The 14,983-nt window shown below is 35.1% G+C and overlaps 1 protein-coding gene across 1 annotated transcript in view; it reads right to left on the bottom strand.

The window, feature by feature from the left end:
- The window catches only part of MAGI2 (membrane associated guanylate kinase, WW and PDZ domain containing 2), a gene marked incomplete at its 5' end in the record, with an annotated part of 1,082,576 nt that overhangs the window by 459,252 nt on the left and 608,341 nt on the right, over positions 1-14,983 (bottom strand). Inside the window, one exon of the mRNA XM_060156186.1 lies at positions 11,024-11,103. Coding sequence (XP_060012169.1) covers positions 11,024-11,103 — 80 coding nt within the window. The remainder of the gene's footprint in view (positions 1-11,023; positions 11,104-14,983) is intronic.

Below are 14,983 nucleotides of genomic sequence, written 5' to 3'. Positions count from 1 at the left end.
GATTCACGAATCTGCTTAAACCAATAAGTAACAGAAAGCCACACCAAGACACATGATAACTTCTGAAAATGAAAGACAAAAAAGTCTTAAAAACAGCTAAGAAAAGTGCCAGAGGGGAACACAAATTCAAATGACAGGAGATTTCTCATCTGAAACTATGGGGGCCATAAGGAAGTGGCACACATTTCATATTCTGTACGAATGAAGGGTAATAAAGATATTTTTCAGATTAAAGAAAAAAGAAATCTAATTTGTCATTAGCAGACATACCCTTAAAGAATGGCTAAGTAAGTGAAATCAGGAGAAAGCTCAGAACTTCAAGAAGAAAAGATCAATGGAATGGATAAACATAGGGAAAAATATAATACATTATCATTCTCTTAAAGAGTTTCTTAAATTGTATTTGATAGTTAAACAAAAATAATAAAAACATTTTGTGTAGTACTCAATGTATGTAGACAAAATGCTAATACAAATGTATTTAAAAAGTGGAGAGGCTAAAGGGACATAATTAGAAGTAAGATTTCTATACTTTACTCAAAGTAGTAACATGTCAATACTATTAGACTGTAATAAGTTACACATTATTGTAACATTCAATCCAACCACTATGAAAGATACACTATAAGTAAATCAATATAGAATCTTGAAGTTCAAGTAACTCATAGGAAGACTAAAAAAGAGAAAAATATTCAGGTATCCCATAGGGAGACTAGGAAAGAGGAAAAGAACAAGAACTACATAAAACAAATAGTAAAATAGCAGATTTAATCCCTACAATATCAGTAATCAGTTTAAATGTAAATGTTCTAAATATACCAATTAAAAGACACAGGATGGATTTAAAAAGATTGACCCAACTATATGCTACCTAAAATCAAACAGAATTTAAAAGCAGCAAGCGAAAAACATCTTTACATACAAGTGAATCTCCATAAGACTATATGTGTATTTCTCAGTAGAAACTTTGCAAGGAAAAAGAAAATGGGATAATATATTCAAAGTACTGAATGAAAAAAGTACTTTACCTGACAAAGGTGTCCTTCAGAAATGAAGGCAAGATAAAGACTTTCCCAACCAAACAAAAACTGAGGGAGTATATCACTGATACACCTAAAAGAAATGCTGAAAGGAGTTCTTCAAGCTGAAATTTAAGGATGCCAATTCGTAACATGAAAACAAATGAAAATATATTGTACAACACACTGGTAAAGGTAAGTATATAGCTAAGTTCAGAATAGTCTAATACTATAATATGATGCTGAGTTAACCACTTAATTATAATATAAAGTAAAAGGACAAAAGCATTAAAAATAACTCTAACTACAATAATTTGTTAATGGATACACACTATAAAAAAAGATAAGTTGTGAAATCAAAAACATAAAATGTAGGGGAGGAGTAAAAGTATACAGTCTTTTTTTGTTTGTTTTGTTTTGTGTTACGCGGGCCTCTCACTGCTGTGGCCTCTCCCAGTGCGGAGCACAGGCTCCGGACGCGCAGGCTCAGCAGCCATGGTTCACGGGCCCAGCCGCTCCGTGGCAAGTGAGATCTTCCCGGACCAGGGCATGAACCTGCGTCCCCTGCACTGGCAGGCAGATGCACAACCACTGTGCCATCAGAGAAGCCCTAGAGTTTTTGTATTGATTGAAGTTATGCTGTCATCAGATTAAAATAGACTTACATCTATAAAATATTTCATGTAACTAACCCTCATGGTAACCATGAAGCAAAAACCTATAGGAGACACATAAAAGATTAAAAAAAAAAAAGAAACAAAGCGTACCTCGACTGAATATAATCAGTTCATAATGGAAGACAGCGAGAGAGGGAGAAAGAAACAATGGAAATACAAAATGGTCAGAAAACAATAAGATGGCATGAGATAAGTCTTTACCTACCAATAATTACTTTAAATGTAAATAGATTAAATTCTCTAATCAAAAGATATAGGGCTTCCCTGGTGGCGCAGTGGTTGAGAGTCTGCCTGCCGATGCAGGGGATGTGGGTTCGTGCCCTGGTCCGGGAAGATCCCACATGCCGCAGAGCGGCTGGGCCCGTGAGCCATGGCCGCTGAGCCTGCGCGTCCAGAGCCTGTGCTCCGCAACAGGACAGGCCACAACAGTGAGAGGCCCACGTACCGCAAAAAAAAAAAAAAAGAAAGATATAGAGTGCCTGAATGGATAAAAAAACAAGACCCAACTATATGTTGCCTAAAAGACACTCAATTCAGCTTTAAGGACACATGGGCTCAAGGTGAATGGATGGGAAAAGATATTCCATCCAAGGGAAAACCAGTAGAGAACAGGGGCAGCTACACTTACACCAGACAAAATAGACTTTAATTTTAAAAGTTTAACAAGAGACAAAGAAGGTCATTATTTAATGATAAAGAGGTCAGTTAATCAAGAGGATATAACAACTGCATAAATATAAAGGCATTCAATATTGGAGAACCTAAATATATTAAGCAAATGCAGGTCTGAAGGGGGAAATAGACAATAATACAGTAATGGTAGGGGACTGCAATACCCCACTCTCAAGAAGTGACAGATCATCCAGATAGAATATTAATAACAAAACATTGGACTTCAACTATATTTTAGAATCAATGGACTTAGATATGCAGAACAGTTCATCTAACAGCAGCAGAATACACATTTTTCTCAAGTGTACATGGAACATTCTCTAGAATAGATCATTATGTTAGGTCACAAAATAAGTCTTAGATCATGTAAGAATACTGAAATAATACAAATTATCTTTTCTGACCACAATGTAATAAAACTAGAAACAGTAAGAGGAGAAAAACTGAAAAATTCACAGATCAGTGAAAATTAAACAACACACTCCTGAAAAACCAATGGGTCAAAGAAGAAATCAAAAGGGAAATCAAAAAGAAATCTTGAGTGAAAATGACTCTACTACCCAAAGCAATCTACAGATTCAATGCAATCCCTATCAAACTACCAATGGCATTTTTCACAGAACTGGAACAAAAAATTTCACAATTTGTATGGAAACACAAAAGACCCTGAATAGCCAAAGAAATCTTGAGAAAGAAAACTGAAGCTGGAGGAATCAGGCTCCCTGACTTCAGGCTATATTACAAAGCTACAGTCATCAAGACAGTATGGTACTGGCACAAAAACAGAAATATAGATCAATGGAACAGGACAGAAAGCCCAGAGAAAAATCCATGCACATACGGTCACCTTATATTTGATAAAGGAAGCAAGAATATACAGTGGAGAAAAGACAGCTCTTCAATTAGTGGTGCTGGGAAAACTGGACAGCTACATGTAAGAGAATGAAATTAGAACACTTCCTAACAACATACACAAAAATAAACTCAAAATGGATTAAAGACCTAAATGTAAGACCAGACACTATAAAACTGTCAGAAGAAAACATAGGCAGAACACTCTATGACATAAATCACAGCAAGATCCGTTTTGACCCACTTCCTAGAGAAATGGAAATAAAACCAAAAATAAACAAATGGAACCTAATGAAACTTAAAAGCTTTTTCACAGCAAAGGAAACCATAAACAAGACGAAAAGACAACCCTCAGAATAGGAGAAAATATTTGCAAATGAAGCAACTGACAAAGGATTAATCTCCAAAATATACAAGCAGCTCATGCAGCTCAATGTTAAAAAAACAAACAACCCAATCCCCAAATGGGCAGAAGACCTAAACAGACATTTTTCCAAAGAAGATATACAGATTGCCAACAAACGCATGAAAGGATGCTCAACATCACTAATCATTAGAGAAATGCAAATCAGACTATATTACAAATATAAAATTCAAAACTACAATGAGGTATCACCTCACTCCAGTCAGAATGGCCATCATCAAAAATCTACGAACAATACATGCTCGAGAGGGTGTGGAGAAAAGGGAACCCTCTTGCACTGTTGGTGGGAATGTAAATTGATACAGCCACTATGGAGAACAGTATGGAGGTTCCTTAAGAAACTAACAATAGAACTACCATACGACCCAGCAATCCCACTACTGGGCATATACCCTGAGAAAACCATAATTCAAAAAGAGTCATGTACCACAATGTTCATTGCAGCTCTATTTACAATAGCCAGGACATGGAAGCAACCTAAGTGTCCATCGACAGATGAATAGATAAAGAAGATGTGGCACATATATACAAAGGAATATTACTCAGCCACAAAAAGAATCGAAATTGACTTATTTGTAGTGACGTGGATGGACCTAGAGTCTGTCATACAGAGTGAAGTAAGTCAGAAAGAGAAAAACAAATACCGTATGCTAACGCATATAAATGGAATAAAAGAAAAATGGTCCTCATGAACCTAGGGGCAGGACAGGAATAAAGACACAGATTTAGAGAATGGACTTGAGGCCACAAGGAGGGGGAAGGGTAAGCTGGGATGAAGTGAGAGAGTAGTATGGAAATATGTACACTACCAAATGTAAAATATATAGCTAGTGGGAAGCAGCTGCATTGCACGGGGAGATCAGCTTGGTGCTTTGTGACCACCTAGAGGGGTGGGATAGGGAGGGTGAGAGGGAGACACAAGTGGGAGGGGTATAGGGATATATGTATACATATAGCTGATTCATTTTCTTATATAGGAGGAACTAACACAACATTGTAAAGCAATTATACTCCAATAAAGATGTTAAAAAAACAAATCTTGAAACAATTGAAAATAGAAACACAAAATACCAAAACTTATGGGATGCAGCAAAAGAAATACTAAGAGGGAAATTTATAGTAATCAAAACCTATATTAAGAAGAATGAAATCTGAAGTAAGCAACCTAATTTTACATCTCAAGGAAGTAGAAATGTAAGAACAAACTAAGTCCAAAGTTAACAGAAGTAAAGAAAATACAAAGATCAGATGGGAAATAAATGAAATAAGAGACTAGAAAAATAAGAGAAACATCAAGAAAACTGAGAGTAGGTTTTATGAAATGATACATAAAATTGATAAACCTTTAGCTAGACAACGAAAGAATAGCAAATACTCAAAATCGGAACTGAAAGAGAAGATATTACAACTGATACTACAGAAATAAAAAAAATTCAGGAAAGACTACTACAATTATATACCATAGATTGGATAACCTAGAAGAAATGAGTAAGTTCCCAGAAACATACAATTTATCAAGACTTAATTATAAATAAATAGATCTGAACAGACAAATAACAAGTAAGGAGACTGAATCAGTAATCAAAAACCTCCCAACAAAGTAAAGCTCCAGACATCTATGATAAGAAAAAAAGAGTTACTATCCAGACATCACTGGATCATTTTTTCAAGAGGGTAGATAGAATTGAATCCAGCAAGGAACTAGAACCTGTGCCATCAACATAAGGCATGAGTGAAATTGCAGCTCGCCCTCCATCTCCTATAGCTGACGATCCTTCAGCTCTACCATCTCTCACCTCCTCTCCCTCCTCCAGTCAGCAACTCTTCTTGCCTGTTCACTCGATGCCAGCCCCTGTATGCCAGCTGTTGTACTTTACTACTGTACTTTTCAAGGTACTGTACTATAAGATTAAAAATGTTTTCTTTATGTTTGTTTTTTAATGTATTAGTTGTGTGAAAAGTATTATAAACCTATCACAGTATAGTACTATATAGCCAGTTGTGTTAGTGGGTACCTAGGCTAACTTTGTTGGACTTACAAACAAATTGGTCTTACGAACGCACTCTCAGAACAGAACTCGTTCATATGTAGAGGACTTACTGTAACACAAATAATTACCAGTTAGTGAAATAAGAACTAACTGCTTCTGTTAAGATATTTTAAATTTCCTCATTTTTTTTACAAAAACACTCAAAATATCAGTATAGAAACAAAATACACAAATTAGTTTGTTCATAATATTTAAACATTAGGATTTCAATATTTGCATATAAATGAATCTTTTCAACTTTAAAGTTTTAGTACTTGAATAGTTAATATTTTTAGTCTGTTTTTTATTAATTCTTCCTAGTGAAAAAATTTCACGATACTTTACAAATATAATCTTAGCAGTTTTATCAGATTAGAAAAACAAATATTCAAGGGATATATTAATTTGCTCATATTTAATCTTGAGAAATTAGGAGCTCTAATTATCAATACAAATTTAATGAGAAAGTAGGCCAAAGTCCCTATTTAAGGGAAATAAATTATGTAGTCTAGAAAAAGAATTTGAACTATGAAAATAAAAATATGCATGTCCAAATGTTTCTGTCATGTCTATAAAACTCACTTAAGAAATGACCTGAAAAAAAAAAAAAAAAGAAAGAAATGACCTGAAATTAATTAGCGTTTTCTATTATTTTAGAAAGGTAACCTCCTTATCTTGGAAAAAATCCATTTAATAAATATTATGAAACAAAGTTTATGCTATCTTTGTTCATGAGCATTTCGGACATAGCTTTTTTTTTTTTTAAGATAGATTAAGTAATAGTTCAAAGCTTTAGTTAATGTAAGTTGAAATGCAGTTTTCATGTAGGTAAAAAGGTTAAGAGCATGTGATTTTTCTTTCCTATGGTAACATGAAACAACTCACTTACAATTCATAGATACTGAATACAGAAATGACCCAATTCATACAGCTCTAATTATAACTTGGTGAAATTTAGAGCTAGTTTAACAGAATGGAGGGGGGGAACCTTCAATCTATTAATATTAGGCTGGAATTAGCTAGCTGGATAAGTTTTGCTTACATGAGTTTGTTCTTTTCTACCTCTTCAGGACACCCTAGAGAAATTAAAGGCTCTTAAGGTAGGCCAACTATTCTGAATTTCTTCCCCGTTGCCTTCTATGAGACTAATTTGTTGGCTCAGAGCATACTTGAATGAAAATAAAGAAGCAGTTATTTAGAGTCTATGGTGCAACAAACTCTGTCCTTGTTTGTGAAACTAAATGTGCATGAAATAGATATCATTTCCATTTACAGGTAAGAAAACCTAGGCTCCCAGAGATTAAGTACCTGCCTAAAAGCCCACAGATTTGGATTTGGAATACAGTTTTCCCTGACTACAAATCCTACATAATTTCCTCTCCTGAATACAATACTGTAGTCCTACTGATTTTAGTCACTTTTCAACTTTATAAAGAGTCCTACAGGGATTGAATCACTTTTGATATTGACCCTAATTCAGTGATTCATGTAGAGTGTGTCACCACTGGGATGTTTATGATTGGAAATATCTCAGACAAACATCACAGTGCTGATTCTCAGGACTGGGGACAATATGATGGTGCTTTATATACAGCTCAACCAATCTTGCATCCACATTATTTAATAGTTAACTGTTATTTCTGTTGCATTTTGTAAAAGACTATATTGACTTGCTAAACAGCACTCCCCCAAATCCTAATATTAGAGTCTTGTAGTAGGTGGAGACTTTTTTCTGCCATGTAGACTGCTGCTTAAATTCCAAAAATGCACAGAGCTGTGACAAATGCACAGAGCACAATGACTTTACTATTTTCAACCATATTCTGAGAGAAGGAAGTATGTTTTTATGTTTAGTAGCTGTGTTATCCTTCAAACAAAAAAGCAAAATGATTGCTTTAGTGTCAACAGAATAAGTAGTTGTTTAATAAGTATTTGTACTGAGCCATCCATGGTGGCTTTTCCCTCCTTGATGCCAATGAGAAAACATTTGCTAGTTTTTTCTCTCACCCAAGAATAATTTAAATCAGTTGATACCTCCTTCCATCTCTCTTTTACTTGACTTCATCTTATTATAGGTGACTAAGTAATTACCTTCAAGCATCTATGTAAACAGAACTGAAGAAGCATACATTTACAGATCCACATCTACATACACACACATACATATGTACATTCATAATAGTATGCACACATACATAACATGGAATTCAATCTTGAGGGATTAAGTATGATTATAATGATAATAAAGAATTTATAGCATGCAATCCAGTAAAGTCTTAAATGTACAATTTAAAAATTACTGCACTAAAATTTCTGCTTCCAGGTAGGATGAAGTGAGCAGGTTAAGAGAACACATAGAAAATCTAGATCAAATATAACAAATAAACAATACAAGGGAATCAGAGAACTGCTGAAACAACAGATCTAAAATGGTCTAAGAATCTGAAGAGGAAAGAATCCTGGAGAGGTAAGGGAGGAATGTTGTAGATGATTTTTGTTGATTCTGGGCTGTGGAAAGAATCCAGACTTGGCCTGGGAAGAAGGCCATCACTGGGGTTGAGAGAAACCAGCAGACTGTTGCAGAGTCTTGAGGGACTGACAAGGCTCTAACACATGCCAATCATTCCATGATGACATCTGTCAAATTCAGAAGATGCAAGGTCTGGAGGCAAAAAACTAAGCTAAAACCCCTGAAAAGCACCACAGATTTTTGGTAGTCTTGCATTACTGAGAAGAAAAATATTTTTAAAATGTTGGTGTTCAAGACCTGCCCAGGGGCAGGCTCCACATGGATACACCAGGCCAGGGTTCATCCTTGGACCGAGTCCAGCCTGCCCCTATGTTTTGTATGGTCCAAGAGCTAAGAATGGTTTATATAATTTTAAATGTTTGAGAAAAAAATCAAAAGGATAATATTTTAATTCATGAAACTCAAACTTCTGTGTCTATGAGCAATGTTTTATTGAAATATATCTATACCCTTTATTTATATATTGACTTTGGTCACTTTTGTACAACGAGTAGTTGCGAAGAAACTGGGTGACCAAAGCCTAAAGTATTTACGACCTGACCCTTTATGGAAAATATTTGCTGACCTACAATAGGCTATTAGTTGAAACTCTGGGTGGGCAAACACCCTAAGAACAAAAGCAAACCAGAGGTAGACTGGGTCTCACCAAAGCTCAACCCAACCTCATGTTGGCTCAGCTCTGATTGGATTAAGGTAATTAGCCTCCACTCTATCTCCATGGTGGAAGAAGGATAAATCTTTGCTGGTGAAAGATAGTATCATCTTAAGCCTCTACAATTTTTACACACATTTTATACATATTTCAGCATTCAGAAAACTACTAACTTTTTTGATCTGCGCTGACCTGTGATAGATATAAAGAAGCCTGTCTTAACTAGTAGGCTCAACAGCAATCCATTAACATCCAACATTTTAAACAAGCAGTTTTAATCTATGCTATTTAAAGAAAAATAAAACAGAAGTAACAGTATGACCAAAAAGCACTTTTCTTGGTAAGGAAACTTAAAATATGTGCCTGGAACAATAGCATTCTAACTAGATGTTAGTTTACATTGTAAAATACTCCAGTAACATATGAAATAAAATCTGTGAATTACTTATTTTGTAGAAAAAGAAAAATAGTAATTAACCAGTTATAAATCACTCTGAGCTATTGGACTGTATTCTAGGACTCATTTTTTAATATCACATGAATTCACAGGTACTGGTATCATATTTTAGGCATCTACCATGCTGAGAAGACAGATGAGTACAGATATGGGAAAAACTGATAACACTGAAATGTTACAGTTATGCAAAATGTTAAACCTACATCTCTCCCAGGATTTTAAAATTTGACTTTAATAGCCTTTTATAATGAAAAGAACAACTCAAATGTACAAGACAATTGAGAAGTTCAACAGGTACAGAACTGCAAAATCACTGAATTCATTTGAATTAGTGTGTATATATATATATATATATATATATATATATATATATAGTTTTATATCTGTGGCATCAGTAAATCATAACTCCCAGATATAGCTCCCAGGTCATTTTAATTTATAACCTATCATAATTTACAACATATGTCTTATTAGTGCCAATGAAATGTAACCTAATTGTGCTCAACAGTCTCAGGTCACAGAATAATTGTGAAAGATTCACACACATATAGCTATACTTTTATACAGAAGGCATACAGACATAGCTATGAATATAAAATTATATGTAGTGATAAAAATTAGACATTTATGCATTCAAATATGTACATATAGCCGGTAAACTGATTTTTTATTTAGCTCAGTTGTATAACCAGCTTGTGAATAGTTACCTTATAACATAGGAATGAACAATATTACCTTGATATTGTCTGAGAAAGACAGAATTACCATTAAAATAAAAGGACTTTTACAGTTATAGACTTTTTAAAAAGTTGACTTTCTAAAAACTTTTTTAAAAGTTTAAACACTCCTCATCACTTTCCTCACTTTTAGAGCTCTTCAATGATAGATGCCTCTGAACAAGGCTCTAATAATTTGATCAGATAAAGGCTGTGAATGTGGTCAAATAATGAATCATCAGGAGTATACGCTATTTATCATTTTAGACAAATTATAAGTACTCTTTTAACATTAAACTCAATGTTAAAAAAACTTGTAAGTATCATCAGTAACACTTCATTTATATAATTTACTAATTTAAAAACAAGGTTTACTTTCATCTAATCCTCAAAATTATTTTTAAAAACTCTTCACATAGATGAAAACAGTCAATTTTTAAGCAAATTAACGTCATTACATTGGGAACTGGAAAATACTAAAGATAACCCAGCACATTCATGCAATTAATTGTTGTATTTAAATGTCTGATTAAAGGAAAAGAGCCATACGTATAAATCTTTATACCACCGATTCCTTAATAACTAGAAGAATGCTATACCTCAAAACACAAAAATAAAATATTACTTATAGTGCCACAATACTTTTCTCTATACACCACATTTAATTCCAATGAAAAGATCAGAGTCCTCAGAGAGACATACTGCAGACAAAAACTCCCTAGTAGGTGGTGGGAAGTCAGGCCAGGAGTCAAAGAGAACCCATAGAGATGACAGAGCTGTGATGTCCAGCACAGTCCCCTCAGAGAGAAAAAGGAAAACCACATGGCACTGCTGAAATGCCGAGTTAATTCTTTCTCCTATCTGGGCATTAAATATTACAGCTTTAAAATTGTCTCAATCAGATTATGGCTTCTTTAGACAAGACCCTCTCTTAAGAAACACACATACTCTCAAAGTGCAACGCCGAAACACCATAAAAACTTAAATAACCTACCATTTTCTTTGCATTCTTCTGGAGGTTTAGCCTTTTTCGCAAGTCGTGGATCCAGCCATGATGTTGTCTTTGTGTTATGGCTGAAAAGAAAAGAGATCACTCTGAACAGACACATACTGAAAGGAATCAAGTTTATTCCTTAAGGAAAAAAAAAAAAAAGAGGGGGTTAGACCAACAAAATTGCAATCGATACACTTAATTTGCTTACTGGTTCTAAGTAGCCCTGAAGGAGGTGTAAGAGTAATCGTGCAAAGGCAGCTGTAAAATTGGCAACCTCAGCTCCCTGTCCTCAAAGCAGCTATTTTTATTAAAATCAACTAGAATGTTGCCAAGTTAACCTCATTGAAAATGCAGAACTCATCCAGAGCAAAAGGAATTTATTACAAATACAGGATTCTCCAGTTGGAAGCGCACAGTTCGCAGGCTCTGATACTGTTTCCTGAGTTTTGCAAAAGAATTATTTTCATCTTAAACCTGCCCTTTCATAAATGGTTGTTTTGTTACTCTTTAACTACAGAGCTGGTAGAGGCAGTACAAAAGTGATGCAAATTATAGCATGTTCTTGGGATTCCTACATTTTCTCAAAAAGTAATTAACAGCAATTTCATTAACCCACATTTAGCTATCTTCCATCTAAATACTTTCAATCCAGCTAGGAAGATAGATAAAAATGTCTGTACTCTAGCATTTTTGGAATGGAATTCTGGGAATTAATAATTTTTAATGACAATTTCATTTTAAAAAATGTTTTCTGGGAAGTCTTTTGCCAGTAATTTAAAAAGCAAAGGAGAAAGGTTATTAGAGCACTGTCTTGAAAAGAGGTCCTGGAATTACCTGCATTGGAATCATCTGGTGGACTTATTAACAATGCATATTCTGGGAGTCTGGTAGTTCTCATAGAACTACCAAATCAGAATCTTTGAGGTGGAGCCGCAAAATCTCCATCTTTGGCTAGCACTCCAGGTGGTTCTTATGCACACTGTAATTTGTTACTTGAGAACTACTCGAAACCATACATTGAAGCTAAAATCTTTACTGTGAATAGCTGTCTCAAGTTATCTCATCTATCAATGGACAAATTATCAAGGATGTGACATCTGTGAGGGCTTCAGAAATGAGCAGAGTCACAGGTGTAGAAAAGTGACGTTTATATAGGGAAGAGTCAGAATGCAATGTGAAAGGAAAAAGTGGGAAAAAAGGTTAGAAATATAAACTAAAGCCAGATAATAGAGATCTTTGAACACAGTTGTAAGGAAGTCAAAATTATAATATCAATTCACATGTATTTTCTCTTTCTTCAGTGAAATTTAACTATATTTTATTGTATCAGAGCTACAAGTGTTAGCTAAATAATCTGATGAACCAATCTGCACTTAAAGCAAAGTTCAGAAAATTCTCCCAGGAAGCATATTTCATAGCAAGCTTCCAGAGTTTAAGTGCCTACTTAATGAAGGGAATTTCAAGGCGGAAAGGAGGAAGGATGGAGTTAAGTTGGGCAGTGGGCAAATGATTCCAGAGTGTTAAAGCTCTCTTTAAATAGTGTTTTCTGGATGATAGTACATCTGCCTAAGTGTAGAGCCATCTCTGATCTGAGAACTGAAACATTAATATCCTTGGGTCATGAAGTTTCTGCTCTTAAAGAAGATTCCCTTTTATTTCTTACTTTCATGTGGGGTAAACAGAAAATACTTTCCAATCATTTTCTTCACACTTAGGAACTCCTTAATGATTGATCCCTCTGAGCAGGGCTCTAATAATCTGATGAGATGAAGTCTATGAAGTTGGTGAAATTATAAATTGTCAGGAGAGCATGCTAGCTTTTATTTTCCTCCAATGTGACTTTTGTATAGTGTGATAGCACTTCATTATCGACTACCAGAAGGATGTAAAGTACTGCAGTATCTCATTCTGGTCCTCATTTACAGTCATGTCAATATCATCTAGGCTTTTCCCCTCAAATAAAGACTTGATGCCCATGGACAGAAAGGGGGTTATGACTATCCTGTTGTGAGGACAGTTGCACTGGGTTCAGTGCTTGCTGCTCCCATTTGAAAAATAAAGTCACTGTAAAGATGCTCTTTATAGACATGCCTCAGTTCAAAGTTTGTGTGTGCTGTGTGTGCGTGTGTGTGCGTGTGTGTGTGTGTATGAGAGTGTGTTGATGTCTACGTTTTTATATACTAGCAACAAATTTGGGAGGTGACTAAGGAAAATAAACTTCCCTTCTTTTTACCCACATCTGCTTCTTCCAAATTCTTCCCCCCTTTTTGGAGGAAAGTCATTTCTAGGTCTCTAAGACATATTCACAAAAGCACACACACCTATGGATAAGTATGAAGGGGCCATTACTAAGCCACCGCAGGGAGTCAAATTACCATTTCTATACCACACCACCATGGGTCTCAAATACCGGCTAATTTAGTAGAGAAGCATGTATTTCCTAGCTTTCCTGAGTTTCTATAAAGCATTTCATTACAGGATGATTGTTTTTTAGGTTGAGCTAGCATTAACGGTATGTCACTTTAATAGATTTTGACAGCTTGAGTCTCTTAGAGTTAACAGCATTTTTTGCTGATCTTCTGAAATGATGCTGAAGGAAAGTGGGTAGTAGTTACCTCCAGCAATTGTCGCAAACATCACATGAAGATACCGCACAGTATTTTTCAACAGTGGTTCTCACAAGCCTTGTAATTTGCATGCTTCTTCAAGATGCCTTAGAAAGGGAATATTTTTAATGCATTTAGGAGACAATGGACCAAGTGGCTTTTCCACTTCCCTTAAACTATATATTTTTAAACCTCAACAATTCCCTTTGAAAATAGGATTCAACATTGGGCAGGAGACTGTGTAAAATGGGACAGTTGAAGGATTTTTCACAATTTGCATACTATCCTCCCTCAACTTTGAGGATGTGATTTCCTTTCACTTTCATTGCTAGAGTAGATTCAGACGCAGAATACCAGTTTTCTGCTTTTCTCCAAATCGTGGGGAGCACAAATGACAGGAAGGTAAGATGCTAATATTGTATAATCTTGTATTTCAATACTAGTTTCTTTAACAGGGACACATACACATATAGAGGCTACGTTTGCAAAGAAACTTCTAGCTGAGGAATGGAACGCACATTTTCGAGGAACTTTGAATCATAATAATATACTACTCTATGTATTTCTATGGATAACGTTAATGTGAGGATTATGAAAAGTGAGAGATTAAGTGGAGTCAGTGGCTATTCAAGTTGTATAACTGTCCTATTTAAAAATCCAGATGAAAACCTTAAAGCATGGTCTATCCAAAAGTCTTCTCTGATTTTAAACTAAGTCAATCTGGAGGACTGGAGCAAACCAGAAGTGAAATTTCATTCAACTTGGCAATTCTAGTTTAAATTCATATCAGAATGGCCTTGATGATGTGATAGGCTAACTTGCAATGATTAGAAATTTCTGGATATTTTGTAAGTTTAACCTTTGCCAAATTGACAAAAGCAGCACATTAAATAATATCTTATTTTTTGAGGAAACGTTCTTCTCATACAGAAAATGCTTCCCTTCAACAGGAAAAGCTGCTGACATTATGCCACACCATTGAAAAGTTATTCTTACTATCTTGTAACATTTCCTGATGGTCTACTTTGTCAGGGACTGTTGTAGAACTTTCACAGCTCACTTCATTTGATGCTAATGAGTCTCTGTGGCTCGTATTTTTAACTCCATTTTACAGATAGAGAAAGGAAGGTTGAGAGAAGACAGGTAATTTGTCCAAGGTTACACACCTAGTGCATGAAAGTGAAAGAGCTAGCATTAAACAGACATATCTGATTCCCAAGGCCAAAGTTTTTTTTATGGTCCAAAACCAGAGGCATACTAAACTTAAAACTTCGCTTTTGATACGGAGGTGCTTTATTTGACTCCCTTGGGGGGTAATCAGAGATCTTTTTCCCACCTCCACAGCCAGTGGTTT

The sequence above is a fragment of the Lagenorhynchus albirostris genome, chromosome 8, assembly GCF_949774975.1.
Source record: "Lagenorhynchus albirostris chromosome 8, mLagAlb1.1, whole genome shotgun sequence".
NCBI lineage: Eukaryota > Metazoa > Chordata > Mammalia > Artiodactyla > Delphinidae > Lagenorhynchus > Lagenorhynchus albirostris.
The sequence above is the reverse complement of the archived record's forward strand: the minus strand, read 5'-3'. Positions and strand labels throughout refer to the sequence as shown.